At 36.7% G+C, this 20,781-nt stretch overlaps 2 protein-coding genes across 2 annotated transcripts; one reads left to right on the plus strand and one right to left on the minus strand.

The window, feature by feature from the left end:
• Positions 1 to 13,937: 13,937 nt before the first annotated feature.
• Positions 13,938 to 15,061, plus strand: LOC133807441 (casparian strip membrane protein 1-like). Its single transcript, XM_062245778.1, has 3 exons — positions 13,938 to 14,275; positions 14,356 to 14,479; positions 14,571 to 15,061. Exons 1-3 carry the CDS (start codon positions 14,010 to 14,012, stop codon positions 14,784 to 14,786), a joined length of 606 nt encoding a protein of 201 aa, XP_062101762.1. The 5' UTR covers positions 13,938 to 14,009; the 3' UTR covers positions 14,787 to 15,061.
• A 189-nt stretch (positions 15,062 to 15,250) lies between these two features.
• Positions 15,251 to 19,690, minus strand: LOC133807440 (serine/threonine-protein kinase D6PKL1). The gene is made up of 3 exons (XM_062245777.1): positions 19,227 to 19,690; positions 16,919 to 18,430; positions 15,251 to 16,425 (listed from the first exon to the last, which is right to left on the minus strand). The coding sequence occupies exons 2-3, from the start codon at positions 18,370 to 18,372 to the stop codon at positions 15,519 to 15,521; spliced, it is 2,361 nt and encodes a 786-aa protein (XP_062101761.1). The 5' UTR covers positions 18,373 to 18,430; positions 19,227 to 19,690; the 3' UTR covers positions 15,251 to 15,518.
• Positions 19,691 to 20,781: the final 1,091 nt, after the last annotated feature.

Below are 20,781 nucleotides of genomic sequence, written 5' to 3' on the forward strand. Positions count from 1 at the left end.
TTTGCATATCCAACTTCGCTGCCAAGAAAACAATTATGAGGCTGGAGGAAACCCCCAACTCCCAAAAGGTTAAGATTCCTGAGGGAGCCCCTTCAACTCAAATCCTAAAAGGGTCAAGTGCCTCTGTTCTCGAGAGGGTCGTAGCAACTCCTCATGAAAAATAATTCATTCTCGCCCACGAAGCTGGTGACTTCAGAGCAGGCTTAGGTTCCGAGCTCTTTTCAAGATTTGGGAAGACTCTAAGTGCCATGACCCTTGAGGATTGGAGTTTCCTCAGAAATGAAACTATCCTCCTCAATTCAATTCCAAGCCCTGGACTTCATTTCCTTTGTAAAGTTTAATTGTGTATATATATCACTTACATTTTTACACTCAGGTTGTATAACTACATGTCTTGAAATATATTATTTTCCATATGCAGGGTCTACTCAGTCTCCTCCGATTTTTGGAGCAGGTCAATGGTCTCACAGCTGCGAGTTAAAATGGAATGACCGAGGCTAAGGAGGCCCAATTCAAGGCCGACCTAGAAGTCGAGTCACTGAAGAAGGACTTGGAAGATGCTCAGAGTCAGGTCGTCTCACTTACCCAGAAGAATAACCAGCTTGAGGAGGAGAACAAGACCTCATTTGACCTCATGGAGCATGAACGAGCTCAATTTTGAAAAGAGCTCCAAGCTAAAGAAACTGAATAATTTGAGCTAGCCTGTTACCGAGTCTGGTCTCTTGTGGAGGTGGTGAAGGTGGTGGAGGTGGTCGGCTGGGTTCTTCTCCCTCAGCGATGGTGGGAGGAGAGTCATCGTCAATTGCATTTCTTCTGGTAGTCACCATTACTTCAAAGCTTTCTTCAAGCTCTCAATGAAAGCACCAAAATGTTGACTACCTTTTTCACTATCAACTAATTAAAATAACCTTAATGAAAATGCAAGAAGAAGACACAGATTTTACGTGGTTCAAGTTATTAATTAACCCTAGTCCACGAATCTATTTTATTAGGATTTGAGGAAGCTTGAATGTTTCAAGCTTCAATGGAGTTCAGGCAGTTCTTGGCAATACTCTAAATACAAAAGTGTCGTTCCTTTACAATATGTGCCCTAGACCTATTTATAGAGGCTGAGGACAATTAACTCCATTTGTAACGTCCCAAATTTGCTAATAAGGCTTAGTGCCTTGATTAGTGTGTTAGGAGAGCATAATTGGGTTTATATGCGAATTATGTGAAATTAATTGAATATATGTGTGATTATGTGGCATATATGAATTATATGGTAATATGCGTACTTATGCATGTTTATGTGTATTAAATATGCATGCGGGCCTGTTTTTGCTAATAAGGGCATATTTGCAATTTTGACCCATCGACGGTATAAATGTAATTATATGTTTTATGTGATTGAGACCACATTATTATGTGAATATATATTTGTGATATTCGGCTCAAGGCAATCCTAGTGAGCGAGTTAGCGGAAAAGTCACAACGAGTCAAATACCCCGCTCGGGGTGAGCCTAGGGGTATTTTAGTAATTTAGTGTGTAGTTGGGATTTATTGGGTGATGGGTAGTTTTTTTGTGATCTTTTGGGTATGTCGAGATTAATCGGGGATTTATAGTGTTATTTGAGGATTAGCGGGAAATGTGGCTAATGACAATTTTTCCTTTGGGGGCTTTGAGGAGAGGTAGGGATGCACATTTTCCCCATGGGGATAAGGCCCCGCAGGGACCCGCCCCTAATGGGGCCGGGAATCCTCGTCTAAATAGGGAACGGGGATAATTTTCAATCCCCGAATGTTAAATGGGGAGGGGACGGGAATAGCACTCCCTGCCCCAACGAGGCCCCATTTAAATTTTTATATTTTTTTGTAATATTTTATATGTATTTTATATCTTTCTTTATGTGTTATTGTAGTATAGTAGTGACTTTTTTAATATTTTAAATTTTATTTTGGATAATGTTTAATATTTTAAATAATAAATATTGTGAAATATTTTAATTTACTTATAATTTATGATTTTTATTTTTTAAATAAATGGGTTCTCTGTGGGGATTCCCCGCCCCAATAGGAGATTCCCCACCCCGCCCCCGACTGGGAATAAGTGGGGATGGGGCAGGGACGGGGATTAAAAATATAAATGGGGACGGGGAGAACACTCCCCACCAATGCCCTGCCCAGTGTGCATCACTAAGGAGAGGCTTGGTAGATAGGGGTATTTTGGTATTTTATCAAGGGCATGGTTTGAACTTAGCCACTAGGATTCTGTAGAAGGAAAATATAAGAAAAAAAATAGAAACTCACTCAGTCTCTCTCTCTCTCCCTCATTTTCTCTTTCTCTCTCTCTCTCTCTCTCTCTCTCTCTCTCTCTCTCTCATTGTGGGGACTTTGGAAAATTAAAGGGGGAAAAGCATTAATTCTTTGAATTTTTTAGGCAAAGCTCGCTCAGAAATTGAAGCTCGGTTAGAGCTGGGAGCTTCTAAGCTTAAAGGAGCAACTAGGAACGATTTGAACAAAGGTAATTTGAAGTTTTAGGTTCTGAGTTTTAATGTTTTCGAGTTTTAAAAGTTATTTCTGAATTCCTAGTTTCTATGAGATTTTTGTTTAAGTTTTTAAGTGGTTGTGATGCTCTGAGTGTAGTATTGAAGTGTAGGGTTTACTTTTGGCTTTGGTTCACATTTGGGATGAGCTTTGGAAGGTTTTGGCTTGGGGAAAACGCATAAAAAACCCATAATTTCTAGGTTCGTGGGGTCGCGCCGCGACGCTGTTCTTAGAGCGTTGCAGCCAACATGAACTCAGGGGCTAAGAGTGGTTCACTGAACAGCCTTAGCGTCGCGGTGCTAGGTGGTCTGCGCTACGCCACGTGTCCAGGGAATTGACTTGGGAGGCTCTCTGACTTGTAGAGGGTCATGGCACTTTTGAGGGGCGTCGTGGCTCAAATGGGGAAAATTGGCCAAATAGGGTTTTTAAGCTCGAGAACTCAAATCTAAAGGCTCGAGAAGGATTCTACTACCCGGTTTAGTGGAATTCGAGGTCCCGGAGGCTAGTAAGTAATTTTTGAAGCTTTTAATTAGTTTAGATCTTGATGATTACCATTATTGTGTTGTGACTAGGTTAGTAGGGATCGCGCTCGGGATCGTCATACACAATCTATTCGAGATTCGAGGTAAGAAAATTGCATGCTGGTTGTAATTGGGGTTTGGGCCCTGTTAATGAATTTGATAATGACTATAGTTGTGATTACTTGGTTAGGCATGCTTGTATATGTTGCATCTGATTGTGTTATGCAATCTATATGTTTTATCATAACTAATCTGAAAGCTCGGCCTAAGGGCGGGGATGGCAATAAGAGTGCAGAACGTAGGCCATTTGGCTAAGGAAACCTGGGAGTGCAATATGCGATTTTCTAGCCTGAACGCCACCTAAATAATAAGAAGTGTCGTATGCACTTGTCTAACTCATTGATTGTTTAAGTTGAACCATGTGTTTGATTGAGCAGGGTCGTTACTGCTAAGCTTGTTGTTTATATTTTGTTGCTTATTGAATCTGTTGATTTAAGTTTTCTTGCTGAGCCTTGGCTCACGGGTGTTATGTGGTGTAGGTAAGGGAAAGGGGAAGTTGGACCAGCCATGATTCTGAGATCTTTAGGGGTGTCGTGTACATTTGCAGCTGCTCGACCGCCACGGTGAGGCTTCATGAGGAACTAGAGTCAAACCTTAATTTTGTCGCTTAGCCTAGCTTATGTTGTAATTACTTTTGGGAGTTGTAAGTGCCTTGTAAATATTTATTTTGGGATCCCATGTACAGACTTAAACTTTTAAATAAAAATAAATATTGCTATGATCAAAATTTTAAAACCCTAATATGTTAATTACCCTTAGTTACACGTTTCTATCCAAATGAATTGATTAGCAAGTACGACACTATTTTAAATACACAGTGTAATGGTCTTGGCTATCTAGGATGTTTTATAACCAAACATTCCCACTTAATCGGGGCATAAATCTAATAAATACACATTAAGGAGGTGGTGGGCCCCGTGCGTATCACACGGGGCCCATTTCCGAGGTTACAACCCACAACTTTTTAGGGTAACAATGTCAGGGGATAGTTGCATGTTTTTCCATGTCAGGCGGCGTAGTGAGACATACTTCTTGTCTCTTATACAGACTCGACATCACGACTTGAGGGAATAGTAACATGTCATACAGCTACTTGTGGTCCAGGGTCGATGTGCATGACACCTGACACTATATTCCAGGCCCCGAGGACAACTCTCCAGACCTGAAGGGCTGGATTATAAAAGGATATAGGAAGACCCTGATGATAGCCCTCGAGGTGCAACTCATATGAGGACATTCTTCTCCGGAGGCGGTTCACAATAGGTGGGAATGGCTTACCTTCCGATGAGCTCTGAGTGCTCTCACCGAGACTTGCTCAGCTTTCGTGGAGCTCAATTATTCTCTAATGATTCTCATGTGTTAATTTGTGAAAGCATGGACAACATTTGTCCCCCAAGTCTTCACTAGTCCTCGGTTAGTGGAGACTTAGCCTGAGAAGAGTAATTTCAAGGACATACTTGAGGGGCGACGTTTGGGCCCTTCGAGGCATCAAACCTACCAAAAGATGACGACATGTGTCATCTTCCCATTGCTGGGCCCATCAATCGGTGCTATAGATGAGAAGCCTTTTCCATGCCCAAGACGTCCAATCCGTACTCGAGGTGTCCTTTTGCGAGGTACCCAAGGCGTCCTTTTCCCATGTTATGATCATGATCCATGCCTCTATATTCGTGACGTTGGATCACACTCGAGTGCCTACTCCATAGTTGATCCTGGATGGCTGGAGAGTAGCTTTCACCCCAAGCTCTCGAATATAAAACTCAAAATTTTCCTCCCATTTCTTCTTATACCAGCATTTGAAATTTCCCAACACCAGAGCTCACCTAACTCTTTTCATCAAACTAGAACTAACTTTCACACTGAGTTCATTCGTTCGTGATCCTAGATGGTTGGAGAGAAGCAATTTATTTCTAGGTCAAATATACGAAGTACTTTTGTGTTCAAACACGACACAACAATATCGAAAGTTCATCTCAAGTAAGCCTCTTTTCTTATTTTCCTATTTGGGTGCTCTTGATGCTTTGTAGTTGCATGCTTAGGCTTTTAGGATTTCTGGAATGGACCATTTTAGGTCCTTTTTTGTGCATTTTTGTGCTAAAATTAGTCAAAATGGACCGTTTAGGCTCCCTAACATTTTTTCGCAATTTGGGCATTCAACCTGATTTTGGAAAATTCCCATATTCTAGTGAATTTATTGAGTTCCGGTGGTGTTCCCTGGTACCCGACTTAGAGTTCTGAGGACACTCCAATCCCTTAGACTTCTCTCTCTCCTCCACTCCCCGAGCAGTTGTCTTAGGGGTTCTTGTGTTTTGGCCTATTTTCTTCTAGTCAAGATGTTAACTTCTTGGTTTTGTTCCAGATGTCCGAGGATCTTTATCAACTCCTCCAGCATGGATTTTATGCGTTCGACCACGAGATATCGCCATGGCCAGAGAAGGTGGTTAGATAATGGAGAAGAGAAGACTGCTAGTGTAAAGCCAAGGATAACCAAGACCGTTACAATGTGTGTTTATAAAGGCGCAAGACTTGCTAATCAAGTCGTTTAGTTAAAAATTGTGACACTAGAACAATAATCGAGTTAGGGTTAAAAGATTTTGGTCATAAATAGATAAATTTCATTTAAATAAATGTTTAGTACATGGGATCCCAAAAACAGGGTTTAAAGGACAGTTACAGAACTTCAAAAGTCATATACATTCACAAGCCACTCTAATGGCAAAATAAACATTTTAGGTTTTCCTGTCCCTGTACTATCCTTCTGTCGTGGCGATCGAGCAGCTGATTATGTACATCCTACCTCCAGAGCTCTCCAACTCAAGAATGGTCTACCTTACCCTTGCCTTTACCTGCACCACGTAGCACTCGTGAGCCAAGGCTCAGCAAGAAAACCATAATACAGAGCATAGACAATACAGATAATCAAATGATCCATAAAGCAGTTAACCATGTATTCAACACCTTAAGGCAGACACATAATCAACACTAGAAACCAACAAATCACAAACCATTTAAACCAGTATTCAACAAGCTATAGGCAACAACTCAACAACAGTAAACACATCATAATCATCATACAATATACAGGGTCGACGCCCTTAAGGCGCACCCTCTATTTAACCCACTAACTCCGGCTCGCTTAGGCATTTAATGAAACAATATGGTATTACACATAAAGTCACTACACCTTATCACCCACAAACTAGTGGTCAAGTTGAAATATCAAATAGGGAAATTAAGCACATCTTAGAGAAAACTGTCAATCCAACTAGGAAAGATTGATCCTTAAGACTCATTGATGCATTATGGGCATATCGAACTGCATACAAAACACCCATTGGAATGTCTCCCTATAGACTTGTGTAGGGAAAGGCATGTCGCTTACCCGTTGAGCTAGAACATAGAGCCTATTGGGCAATTAAGCAATTGAATTTTTCCCTAGACAAAGCGGGTGAGAGAAGAAAGCTTCAATTAAATGAGTTAGAAGAGCTTAGGCATGATGCATATGACTATTCCAAAAAATATAAGAATTGAATGAAGATTTATCATGACAAAAACATTTTGCGAAAAGATTTCTCCCTCGGTCAAAAAGTCCTTTTATACAATTCTCGTTTGCATCTCTTCTCGGGGAAGTTACGCTCTAGGTGGGTAGGTCCATACATTGTTCGCACTTTTTTTCCACATGGAGCCATTGAAATTGAAAATCCTAATAATGGTAATGTATTCAAAGTGAATGGACAAAAATTGAAACCTTTTTTAGAATTGAAAACTGCTAAAGTAGATGAAATCCTTCTTGAGAATCCTATTTACCATGGTCCTTGATCGCTCTCATCAATTATTGGTAAATGTGTGTTTTATTTATGTTTTAGGTTAACTTCTTGTTTTGATTTTTGTTTCCTTTTTGTTACACTCTTGACAATGCTCCATAATGAGGTACGACCATTCTAAACTCTAAACTCTTTCACGCTTCAATTTATATTTGTATTTTGATACATTGAGGACAGTGCATAAATTAAGTTTAGGGGTAGTGGGTTTATATGGTTACTTCTTTCATGTGTTTGAAAATGGTAGAATTTCTTTTTAAAAAAAAAAATCAAAAACAACAACAACAAAATTGGATGGTAGAGTATCTATTTTATATATTAATTATAAAAAAAAACACAAAAAAATATATATTTATATATGTTTAATATTATCTTTCTAGTAATATATATATATATATATAGTTTTGTGCTTTTATACTTTATTTTCTATCAAAAAAAAAAATTTAAAACCATTTTGGTGATATCCGTTTTCCTATGATAATACCCTTGATTGAGTTTGATTTTAGTTTAAAAATATATATGAATCTTTCTTAAGCTTTGTGTTTAATTTTTGGGTCAATTTTGCTTAAAAAAATGAAATTTTGAAAAAAAAAATTATTCATCATAATATGTGAAATAAATAGTTTATTACAACAATTTTTCCAAAATTCACATAATAACTTGATAAATAGTTTTGGATTTCTAATTTAAAATATATTTTCAAAGCAAGCTTGACTATGGAATTAATTACATAAGGTTGATTTTGATTCATATTTTTTATAAATTATTTTCAATGTGCAATCTTTGAGGACATTTTTGATATCACCAAATAAAAAAATGTGTGTTTTTAATTTTTCTTTTGCTCGAGGACTAGCAAAATATTAAGTTTGGGGTTGTGATAACTCTACAAAATAAAATTATTTTACCACTTTTTATGTGCTAATTGTTGCTTAGTTCTTGAGTTCTTAATTGATTTATTAAGTTTTTAAGTAATTTTGCATTTATTAGTCTTATTGTAATTTTCTAGATTTTTATATGTTTTTATAGATATTTTATTGTGTTATGTTGTAATTGAATTAGTTAAAATTAGTATTGTTAGTTTGAATGCTAAAAATATGATTTTATTGAAATTAAATGTTATGTAAATTAAATTTTAATTAATGTTTTCATGGGAGTTATATGGTATATTTTATTAATGAAAATATTTAATTTTAATTTAGTTTATAATTTATTTTGTAGGAAAATTATTTCATTTGTGGCTCTTGAAAAGCAAGGAAATCAAAAAAAAGGTGGTAGTTTTGAAAGAAAATAACAAGAAATTTGGCATTTTTCAAATGGGCCAATGCCTCAGCCCAGGCCCATTTTCAGTCTCCCCTTGCTGCCTTCAGCAAGGCCCAAGGAAGCCCATCAGCTCTCCAACCATTGCCTTTTGCCATCAGCCATGTTCACTCTCCACCATTTTGCTTCCAGCCGCCAGCTGTCAGCTCCCCAACTCAACCCACGTTTCCCTCCAGCTGCCAACACAATGCAGCCCCAAGACCACCAACAACCCCCAGCGCCTGGTCCCATTTCCCAGTCGCCTGGCCCAGTCCGTACACCTTGCCCACGCCTGGCCCAATTCACACCCGGCCCAATCAGGCCCACCACGCCAAGCTACCAACACAGCTACCAAAAGGCCAAAAATCATATTTTTCTTCCCAATGTTTTTTTTCTTTTCACTCAAATATCAATTTACTCTTCCCTATTTTTTTCTTACCTAAATAAACATTCCTAATTCATTCTTTTTACCCTAGTTTTTCACTTATCTTCCATCCAACCAAACATTTCATATTTCCAATACCCTTACACTTACTCTATTTATCCTACCACTTCCCAACACAATTAAATTAATCAATTTATTTATTTTAATTTGATTAATTTAATCTCCATATTTTCCCTATAAATAGAGTCTTGTAAGACCATTTGGGGGGCTCTTCTTCATCTTTTCAACCTCTCCTACACTTCATATTTTTCTCTCTTCTTTTCACTATTTTCTCTCTATCATTTTCATCTTTTGAAGAGCATGTCAAATATGTTATTTTGTAATTTTTATTTCAATCTAGTTATGAGCTTCTAATCTTTTTCAAGATTATTAAGATAATGAATAAGCAAAATGTAACTAGATAGTATTCTTTGTTGTATGTTGATTTCCCATTTGTGCAACATTGTTTATGGATTTTTCTATCAAAGATATGCATTTTTCATCTATTATTGATTGTTAAAGCATATTGAACTTAGTTCTTCATTATGCAAAACTATAATATTCTTTGATTAATTGTTTTTCATTAAATTGTTCACATCTAATTCTTAGAGCATAAGTATCATATTTTGTCTAAACATAATCTCTTTGATTTTTTGTAGTTTCATTAGGTTGTAACACAACTAATGCTTAGAAATTATATCTTATATAAGTGAAGAAAAATCCTACCTTTTTGAAAGTAACTTGTGCTTGAATAGAAAATGTATTTTGAAAAAAAATATAGTGTGATTTATTTCAACTATATTGAAACTTGGAAATCAATATACTTATAAATATTATTGAACTTGCATTTTGTGGATTCTAGTATCTTAATAATCTTATTTTACATATCTCATTTGAAAACCATTTTTCTATTTAATCTTAAATCTTTTTATTACTTGTCTTTTATTTTTCTAAAACAAAATCTCATCAAATATTTTGAACTAGGTTAGAATCTTCTTGCTTTGTTTGAAATAGTTTCTTTTGATGTTATTCAACTCCCTTGGGTTCGACCTCATACTTATATGAACATTATATTCCGAAACGATTCGTGCACTTGCGAGTATAAATACTAAAACACCCTCTTTTGGGTTCAACAGACATCAATCGGTTGAACTTTGAGAGATGGTCGGTGGGATATGTTCCTCCGTTGTACAGAGTGATATTTGGCATCTTGAAGCCTTGAGGCAATGGGAGGGCTTCTACAATGTGGGGAACACAAGGCTCCCCATCCTTCATCCTCCAAGTCGGAGTCATGGACTTGTCTCTGAGCTATTTTAAGCATTATCCTCTTCAAACTCTTCAACTTTGTGTGGAGAGGGTCGTAATCTTGGTTGACACTTTGTGCCAGGTTTTCTCTCCTCCAGGCATTAACATTGTTTCAAAGTTCTAGTTGTTATCGTCTTCTGGGGTACCCACTTCTGTTTCCCCCTCAGAGTCAACGCATTCATTATTATTCAAGACACTTATTCCTTATCCTCGTTTAGCGGAGACATTTCTCCTATTGGCCCCTTGTTCGGGGACCCTATGAGGCTAGCGAGGTGCTGACAGGACACCACCGACACGCTAGCTGGATGCCTAGGTGGTACTTCACCATGAGGGTCCACTTGAAGCCCTTGAGCCACCAAAGTGGCCTTCATGGCATTAACCATCTCTTGTAAGGCAGTGATATTCCCCTCCTAGGCCTCGATTTTTTATTGGTGGGAGGCGATTTGACCCTTGAGGGCCACCACTTCTAGTGGTTCCTCTGTGTAAAAGGACTGAGAGTAGTCACTCTCATAATAATCACCTCTGTCCTCGCCGTCGTACTCATCATTTTCGTCGTAACCATCCTTGTGGGCCATCTCTAGGTTAGTTGGTGGAGGTGGTCGGCTGGGTTCTTCTCCCTCAACGACAGTGGGAGAAAAGACATTGTCAATTGTGTTTCTTCTGGTAGTCACCATTGCTGAATCTTCAAAACTTTCTTCAAGCTCTCAATAAAAGCATCAAAATGTTGACTGCATTTTTCGTTATCAACTAATTAAAATAACCTTAAAGACAATGCAAGAAGAAGACACGGATTTTACGTGGTTCAGGTTATTAATGAACCCTAGTCCACGAGTCTATTGTATTAGGATTTGAGGAAGCTTGAGGGTTTCAAGTTTCAATGGAGTTTAGGCAGCTCTTGGCAATGCTCAAATAAAAAAGTGTCGATCTTTTACAATGTATGTCCTAGCCCTATTTATAGAGGTTGAGGACAATTAACTCCCTTAATGGGGATTTATTACAAAACATTCCCACTTAATCGAGGCTTAAAAGCTAATAAATACACATTCCTGTAATTAAGGAGGTGGTGGGCCCGTGCGTATCACACGGGGCCTATTTACGAGGTTACAGCCCGGTAACACATCCCTGACAATGTGAGGGGGTAGCTGCACGTTTTCCCATGTCAGGCGACGTAGTGGGACATACTGCTTGTCATCTGTACAGACTCAACATCATGACTTGAGGGAACAGTAACATGTCATACGGCTGCTTGTGGTCCAGGGCCGTTGTGCATGACACCTGGCACTTTATTCCAGGCCTCGAGGACAAATCTCCAGACCTAGAGGGTTGGATCAGAAAAGGAGATGGGAAGACCACGATGATACTCCTCGAGGCGTAACTCACATGAGGACATTCTTCTCCGGAGGTGGATCACAACAGGTGGGAAATGGCTTACCTTCTGAGGAGCTCTGGGCGAGCTTAACAAGACTTCCTTAGCTTTCGTGGAGCTCAATTACTCTCTAATGATTGTCACGTGTCAGTTGGTGAAACACGGAAAACAAGAAATTTTTTATGTTTAAAACAAATTTCAAATAATTTTTCAAAGTTAGAAATATATTAGTTTTAGAATTTTATTATCTAATTAAAATTAAGACAAAATTGGTGTAAAATATGAGTTTTGCAACGAAAAAAACTACTTAGTGACTTAAGAGCAACATTTCAGACTACTTACTGACTTTTATCGCAAAAAAAGAGGTTTTTTTTCATAAATATTTTTTTTTTCCGGTCCCTGATTTTTTTTTTCAAAAATACTACCTTAAATTTTCAAAAATACGATTTTCAAAGTTTTTTATTTACAAAATTACAGTGTCAAAAAGGCAACTAAAAAATAACAATTGGACAACAACCAGACATCAACCCACTACATACTAACACATTCAAAAATAACAATTGGACAACATCTAGAAGTCAACTCATTGCATACTAACAAGTTTTAAAAAAATTAAAAACATATCTGAAAACAACTAAACACTAATTAGACATCAACACAACAACTATACATAAACTTAAATAACATGACAACAACTATACATAAACCTAAACTACACAAAAACAACTAAAAAACAACACAAAAGACGAAAAAAACAGGCAAACCCATAAAAATGTAAATATTTCCTTAAAATCGTAAAATTGAAAAGAAAAAAAAAACTTGTCAGTCTGTAAAAATGTAAATTTTTAGCGAAATTAAGTGTATTGTGTAAATTTAAAAAAAAAAAAAAACTACTTAGTGACTTGAGTGCAACATTTTAGATTACTTACTAATTTTTACTGCAAAAAAAACTACTTAGTGATTTATGTGCAACTTTTTAGACTACTTACTGATTTTTGCCGCAGATTTCCTTCAAAAAAAAATATTTCATAAAACTAGTGGAAAGATACAATTTTAAATTGATTTACTATATACAAAATCCATATGTAGTGATGTTTGTAACACTTAAATCCCTAAGTAATTTTTTGGTGGTGAAATCCTTATCATTAGTGTTTTAGTGCGCACAGTTGGTCCCTGATCGCTAAATATGTTAACAGTGTCTCGTGTCTGTACTAGATTGGATAAACATAATAATATAAAATAGATAAATTTGTAGCGAAAATTCTTATATAGTCATATTTGTAGCATAGGGATACGTATTATTTTTATATCCAATTTTGTATGGACATGTGGTTATTAACTCATTTAATGGACAGGGACCAACTGTACACCAAAACACTAACGGTAGAGATTTTTTGCCACCAAAAAAATTACTTAGAGATTAAGTGCTACAATCATCAACATAGGTTTTCCACCACAATTCTCCTTTAATTAAACTATAAGGTACTAAATCGGTTTCAAAACAAATAATAAGGAACTAAAATGGTAATGAGACCAAAAATTGTATTTAATAATAATTGATTAAAAAGAATGAGAAGAGACGAAAAAATAGAGGTGCTAATAAAATTAACCCAACTTTTTTTAGTTGTGATGAAAATAATAATAATAATAATAATTGAAACATTTTGTTACGAAATTGTAACAGCAACCGTAACACAAATGTTTAAAAGGAAAACTAATAATGTAATAAAAGAATGAGTTCATGGTTAATTTTTTTTGTACAAACAAAATAATATAAAAATTAAAAAAAAATTCAAGGTGGCAACAGTAATTTTTTTTTAAAAAAGTAACAAGTAGAAAGAAAATGTGAATGATATATGGTATTGGTATTACTATTAGTTACCCTATTAGGATAGGATATTAAACAAGTAAATCATGGAGAGTGTTTTTGTATTACTAAATCGTTGAAGATTTAAGCTACTTCATTAATTATTCCTTTTTCAACTATAAACTACCACAAACATATAGTTGGTATGTGACCTATGCATTCTTATAAATTACTCATAATCTGGGTGGCAAATGGCCCCAGCACTACTGAATTAGGGAAATAAGTGGTCTAGTTGACTAGTTTTCAAATAATTAGGGAAATTATTAAAAGTAGCTAAATAAATTGTTCAAAATACATCATAGTCTAGCTTTACATATATCATATAATTATAAGGGGCTTTTTTTCCCTAAAAAGAAAGGCAAAACACAGGTCTTTTTTTTATATTAGTGATTTGCCAATATGTTTCTTATTCAATATCAAAATGAAAATAGCATATATATATATATATATTTGGTTTTGACAATGTGTTAAAGTATTTGACTTGATTATTAAAATTGAACCAAACCACTTCTAGCAAATGTACCTGTTACAACTTCAATTTCTGTTCAAAAGTGTCTCATATTAAATTTGTACTAAAGGAAAAGTCTGCAACAACTGCCCTTTATTTCCCATATTCTAAAAAATAGGTGTATGAATTTGGACTCACTAAACCAAATCAACTTTTTGTGATCTCCATATAAGGCTCATCCATTCACTTAGTTTCAACACAACACAAACATTCCTCTCAAGTCTTTTTCTTCTTCACTAGCTATTTCAATCTATACAAGCTTTTGCTTCTTCTTTTCCAAGTCTCATAACTTGTAATTTCTATTTGTGATCTAAAATGGCAAATGGAGATTCAATCTCAATTGAAGTTCAAGAGGCTAAAGCAGCTGCTAAGCTAGAGAAAGTACCAATGTTAGCTTATCAAAAGAATGAGAAGAAAGGATGGAAGAGAGGCATTGCCATAACCGATTTTGTTCTGAGGCTCGGCGCCTTAGCAGCTGCTCTAGGCGCAGCCACCACCATGGGGATGAGCGATGAAACTCTTCCTTTCTTCACTCAATTCTTCCAGTTTGAAGCAAGTTATGATGACATGCCTGCCTTTATGTAAGTGATAATAACATGTTTGTTTTCTTTTTACTAGAAAATCTAAGTACCAAAACTTATAAAGAGTGAATTGGATGCAGGTTTTTTGTGATTGCAATGGCATTAGTAGGAGGCTACCTAGTCTTGTCTCTTCCTTTCTCAATTGTAACCATTGTTAGACCCCATGCTGTTGGACCAAGGCTTTTGTTAATTATTACAGACACAGTAAGTTCAAATTTTTACTTCTCTCAAACTAAGTTTGTTTTTTCCATTTATGTGCATAAACATGGAAATTTTGTGCCTTTGTTTTGTTAAGTTGGCACTTACTTTGAGCGCTTCCGCTGGCGCTGCAGCCACCGCCATAGTTTACTTGGCTCACAACGGCAATGCTAGCGCGAACTGGCTGGCGGTCTGCAATCAGTTCACCGATTTCTGCCAGGGAGTCAGTGGCGCTGTTGTGTCCTCCTTTGTTGCGGTTGCTTTCATAATGATCTTGGTTGTGCTTTCTGCTTGTGCCCTCCGGAGAACTTGATAAGCTGCAAGAACTATTACTGTTCTCTTAAAGTTTTAAAGAATTTGATCTTTGTTTGTGGTTTTTTTTTTCTTTTCTTTTGTGATTGGATTAAGCACCTTATTGTGCTGGCTAGGTTGATAGAAAAAAGCAAGTATCAATCTGCAATTGTTTGGACATTGTATTGAAAATTATTGTTAAATTTATGTATAAAAGAAATCTTAGTTTGTGTACTTGAAAAGATTCCACTTTGATCTCATTTTGGATTTGCATGAAGATGGTAAAGCAATATTAGCGTTTTGGGCCATAAATTATACACTAATCCAAGACATAAGAAATGTTATCAAAACCTCAATATATATGCAACTTTAGAACTTGGTGATCATAATTTGAAGTTTAATGGATAAGCTCTGTACTGAATTCACTTCTTTTTATTATTGTGGTCATCACACTTCAATCGCAGCAAATGACAACGAGATAAAAACAAAAACAAAAAAAAACTGTTCATTAAATTGCAATCTTGGATTAGTTACTTAAAGAGAGAATGAATTTTTCTACTTAGTGCACTATAATTGGTGTTATCCAAAATGATTTGAAAAGTCCTGCTAGTTTCCCAATTGAAATGGAATTTTCTTTTAGGAGGTAAGATGAGCTTAAGTTCATTAGCAGAACACAGTAGTAATGAGACATACTCTTGCAGATAAACTTGACAGTACTAATAGAACATGGCACAAAAATCCTCCAATCCAAAAACTAGAAGAATTCGAAGTCGAGAAATTTACCACCAGATTTCATGTCTCCTCCCGGACCACCCCCTACCCCGCCACCCCCAACCATCCTCTTACTGGTGCTTCCTACCCCAATCGGTTCAACAGAACCATACTTCCCAGGAAGCTCAGCCTCCATGGGTCTTGGCACTTCTGGTGGAGTACTACATCGTATTAGAGCCCAATTCACTCCTTCAAAGAAAGGGTGCTGCTTGATCTCAGTAGCACCTCTTTTCACCCCAAGCCGGTGTTGGGGTTCCTTTACCAGCAAACCTCGGATCAGATCCCGGCTTGCATAACTAGTTGCTGGTGAATCAGGAAATCTGAGTTGCTGTCCGACCACGTTGAACAATGTGGCACGGTTTCCTGAACCTTTGAAAGGTGTTTTACCATAAAGCAATTCATGCAAGAATATGCCAAATGTCCACCAATCGACCGCACTGCCGTGGCCTTCCCCCTTGATAATTTCTGGGGCAAGGTATTCATGGGTGCCAACAAAGGACATGGAACGAGCCGTTGTAGGTTCTGCAACAAGCTCCGGAAGTGCACTTGCAGGAAAGCCAAAATCAGCCCGAGTTTTTCGGGTTTTCTTTTTATTCTTTTGAGGGAAGATCTTGGGGATAAAACAAGCAGGCTGGATGCATGCTGATGAGGGTTCGATACAGGCAGGCTGAACGCAGAATGCTCCACCAGCTGCTCTCTTCGAAGGGTCAGAATCAAATGAGGTTTTTATTAATGTTGGTGAAACAGCACATCGAAGGGAAAGATCAAAGTCAGAAAGCATTATGTGGCCATCATCACGTACAAGCACATTTTCAGGTTTCAAGTCTCTGTAGACAACTCCGAGCATGTGAAGATACTCAAGTGCCAAGAGAACCTCTGCAGCATAGAATCTGCACAAAGAAAATACAATGCGGCCATATTAGTCTTGTACCAAACACTTAATTGAGACCATTACGTAATTGAGAGCTGACCGTGGCATAATGTATTTACATTTCTTAACATTTGAGTAACAAAGGCATATTATGTTTCTGAACGAGTTGCCATGACTCAAAACACTACAAGCAACTGCTTTCAGACTATTTAGGTGGATGAAGATTCCACCTTTTTCAAAGCATGTAACTAAGACTCCACATGTTTAAAGCATGTAAACAAGTTATGAGATATTAAAAACAGACATCCATCCAGCTTCATCATTCAAATTTCTGCTTTTCGAAAAATCACATTATACTAGAAACTTTTTGAGACAAGGAGACCCAGAAAGAAAAAATATTATTACGAACTAAATTAAGCCATGCTAAAGGGGAAACACAAACAATAGCAATAACGCATGAATGATCTAGACATCCACAAGAACATTTCAGAAATAGAAAAAAAAAATCATACCGTGCAGCATACTCAGAGAAATGTTTCCCAGGTTGTCGTTGCCTCAAAGTGTGCAGATCACCACCAGGACAATATTCCATTACCAGACAGGAGAATCGATCTGTCTCAAAATGGGTATACAAAGTAGGCAGGAATGGATGGTCGAGCAGTTGTAATATTTCTCTTTCTGTCTGAGCTCTAGTCAACTTCTTCCTAGCAGCAAGGGATGCCTTGTCCATTACTTTCATTGCAAAATAACAACGTGTGCCACTAAGTTCTGAAAGATACACACTACCAATGTCACCACAACCAAGTCGTTTCAGTAATCTAAAATGACTCATGCCCAAAATTCCATCACGAGCTCGTATGGCAAGAATAGCCTTCCACCTTGGATCATTTCCTTTGTGTGGCTTATTTGCACTTCCAGTAATGTTACTCCAATTACTATCATCACTAAGGCCACTGCTATCACTTGCTCGACTAACACTAGTTTTAGCGCTTTCAAGCGAATCCCCTCTAACGCTGCACTTGGTGCTCTCACAATTCCTCTCTATACTAAGCATACCATCACTAGTGATGGCATCACTTCGATAAGTACTAGCACAGCTATTGACAATACTCATTGCAGTGACAACACCAGTACTGTCAATGCTACTAAGTGGACTCACATTGCCACTGGGAGGCAAAGAAGCATCCCAAACACACTCTTTCTCCTCAGAATCTGGAGGGAGTGAAATATCAGTGTTCTGTGACGCCCGAGCTACTGAAAATGGTGGAGACAATCCACCCAGGTCAGCAGGTTCTTCAACCAAACTTTCAGCAGGGGAAAGAGCAGCTGAACTAGGCTTCTTAGGAGGAACCCGGATTGAAAGATCTTCTAGATAAGGGCCCTTCATAGACATGCTCTTCATTAAACATCCAGCCTCGGATTTATTTCGACCAATTGGAACATAAACTGTCCGCATTAGATCAGTATCAACAGGTTCAGGGGGGTGACTAACCCCAGAGAAAGAACTAGGACCAACGTCATCAATCTGATCGCCAGTTCCCTTAAATGTAACAGCCTCAAACATAAGATCCTCCAGTTCCGGTAGAGAGGCCTTTCCTTTCCATGTTCTTATAGGCACAGGTAAGTCTAAATCTTGAAAATCTCGCATATCAGGCCTGCCAACTTCTTTCAAAGAAACCGAGCGTGCTCTTGATAACTGAACCATTTCTCTTGTTGAGGCTAGCTCCTCTGTCAGAAAAGCCAAGCGTCCATTTGACAATACACCCATTTCTCTTACTGGTGCAGCTTCTCTGACCATAGCCGGGTGTTTATGTGATAAATGGCACACTTCTCTTTCACAGGCTTTATGTGGATGTGAATGTGAATGTGAATGTGAATGTGAATGTGAATGCGGATGTGAATTTGATACCTCATTAAGAACAGGAGGTTTCCCAGGAATCATATTTGGATCTGGTATAAACTCCATAGTCCCTTAACCATAAATAGTCTCAGTCTCACATGAAAAGTCTTTGACTCAAACAAATCTGCATATGAAAAATGGGATGTTGGTTAATGGGAACACTCCATTTAAGATCATATTTTAATAACCACTCCACATAACAACATAGATATAAATATATATATATATATGCATATCTAAGCAGTCAACACAGAACACTACCCGTTGACTTTCTTAGAACATTAAGCATCTTAATGGTCAAAACGACTAAAATCAACAATGCTTATAGTAGACTTCATTTCCTAACATCAGTCAATTGTTTAGGTAGCAAATTTTACCCAATGAACACATGAAACATTATATATAAAATAATAATTATACTAATCATAATAATCCAAAGAGAGAGAAATTTACAAAAAAAAAAGACCTATCAAAATAGTCAGTCACTCTTTTACTATAAGCGCTTGAAGCTTACCAAAATCTCGTTTGGGGATGTTCCAAGAAAACCCACAAGATCAAACCAACTAAAAATCAATTAAATATTTATTAAAAAAAAATAAAAAATTCTTAACCATTGATCAACCACATTACAGAGACGACTAATACATTGCTAGACGTGAAAACCCTAGATTAAATACATATATAATAATCCCAAAAAAAAGCAAAACCCACTTGCTCAAAAACGGTATAAAAAATCCCAAATCCTCCATTCTCATTGCAAAGCCTTCATCCCCACGCAACATCAAAAAAAAACAGGAAAGAAGAATTGAACGAGAGACAGATATATAGAACCGTTAGAAAAATAAGATGAACATGAAGAAAAAAAAAGGAAAATCCGAAGCACGAAAGAAGAAGAAGACAACGAGCAAGGACAAACGCACCTGACGCTACGAAACGAAGAAGACGAATCTTGTACGGCAAAATCCCGTACGACCCAAGCACTAGCTCAACGACAACAGCAGCACCACCACCACCAAAGAAGAGCCAAAAACTCACTGGGTCGGTTTTGGTTCGGCAATTATGTGGAGGGGTCTTCTTCTTCTTCTTCTACAGAGCTCAATATCTCATCAAACAGAGCTCAAGTAATGAGAGAGAGAACAAAATGGGTTTTCGACCTTTTTCACTTTTTTGGGGGGCAGTTTTTTCTTCTTGTGTTTTTAAGTAGTAGAGAGCCGAGCTATGGAGGTCTCCCTAGCTTCTCTCTCTACTCTAATCTAATGAGAGAGAGAGAGAGAGCTCTTTAGAGAGTGATGGCTTATAATTAGCTTTAGCTTTTTGCTTTATTTTCTTTTGTTGTCATCTGCGACTGACTGACTGTATGTGAAACAGTTCATATGGGCTGCCTCTGCCTCAGCCTCTGCCAATGCCAATGCTACTGCACCACTTTAGATTACACTCCATTTTGTGAGAGACTAAATTCAATAGTTTATTTTTTTAAAAATTATTAAAATAAAAAATAATAAAAGTGTAGTAAAATGTGGGACCTAAAATGGCAAGGGACCACATCTAAGGTTAATAAGATGGGACCCTTGTGTGTTCCTTCTTTAAGGTACATTTTCTTTCATGATAGTCTCCATTTTTTTTCTTTATTTTATTTTTTGGAGTTTTTTTGGTTTGGTGGTGTGGTGTGGTGTTTTTTTGATTTGACTCCATGTTTTTCTTAACGCGTGATTATCACATTCCCACCATCCATGCACCAAAAAATATATTTTTTCATAATTTGATGTAGAAAACAAAAGATTTATTGTCTTGGGATCCCAAGCCAATTCCAACCCATTCTTAAAAAAAAAATTGTGTTGGTTCAACACAAAAATTGAATAATTTTAGCACTATATCATTTAAATTATCTAACTTCCATTTATGAAATGGTAATAATATTAAAAAAATCTTTCAATTTATAAATACAAATAATATATATTATATATAAAAGATAATATTATTATAATATTAAAAGAAGAGTGGTGTGGTCTACAATACCCACCAATATTAACAGTCCTAATATTGGTGTAATTTTTAAAAGTGGGTTGGATTTGATTTTTGTGCTAAATAAGCACAAAAATAGGAGAATGTAATCTTGTTGGAGCTGACCTTAGGGGATGTATTATGTTCATCTCGATTAATAGTTGAATCAATTATACCATTATTAATTATTGGATGTCTGAGTATATCAATACAAGTTTATAGTATATTAAATTTTAATCTGAGTAAATAAAACATTCGATTTTTTTGAATAAATAATAACAAAACTCACTACCTATTGACTTTGGTAAAATTGTTTTCCAAACAATTGGATTACAATTTAGAACAATCTAGTTTAGAACTAGTAATTTTGGACAATAATAAAATGAGCTTTTTTCAATCAATATATACTTAACTCTAAAGTATGTGACACATTTAATTTTGTTAAAGAGTCAATTATGTGTGAGTGGATACATG

This window comes from Humulus lupulus, chromosome X (assembly GCF_963169125.1).
Source record: "Humulus lupulus chromosome X, drHumLupu1.1, whole genome shotgun sequence".
Taxonomy (NCBI): Eukaryota; Viridiplantae; Streptophyta; class Magnoliopsida; order Rosales; family Cannabaceae; genus Humulus; species Humulus lupulus.

What these genes read in the sequence shown, in the direction of transcription:
- LOC133807441 (XM_062245778.1), top strand. Translation starts at nt 14,010, where the DNA reads ATGGCAAATGGAGATTCAATCTCAATTGAAGTTCAAGAGGCTAAAGCA. An exon ending in GATGACATGCCTGCCTTTAT is followed by an intron (nt 14,276 to 14,355) that starts GTAAGTGATAAT and finishes AATTGGATGCAG; the next exon opens with GTTTTTTGTGATTGCAATGG. An exon ending in TGTTAATTATTACAGACACA is followed by an intron (nt 14,480 to 14,570) that starts GTAAGTTCAAAT and finishes TGTTTTGTTAAG; the next exon opens with TTGGCACTTACTTTGAGCGC.
- LOC133807440 (XM_062245777.1), bottom strand. Translation starts at nt 18,372, where the DNA reads ATGGAGTTTATACCAGATCCAAATATGATTCCTGGGAAACCTCCTGTT. An exon ending in TTCTCTGAGTATGCTGCACG is followed by an intron (nt 16,426 to 16,918) that starts GTATGATTTTTT and finishes TTCTTTGTGCAG; the next exon opens with ATTCTATGCTGCAGAGGTTC.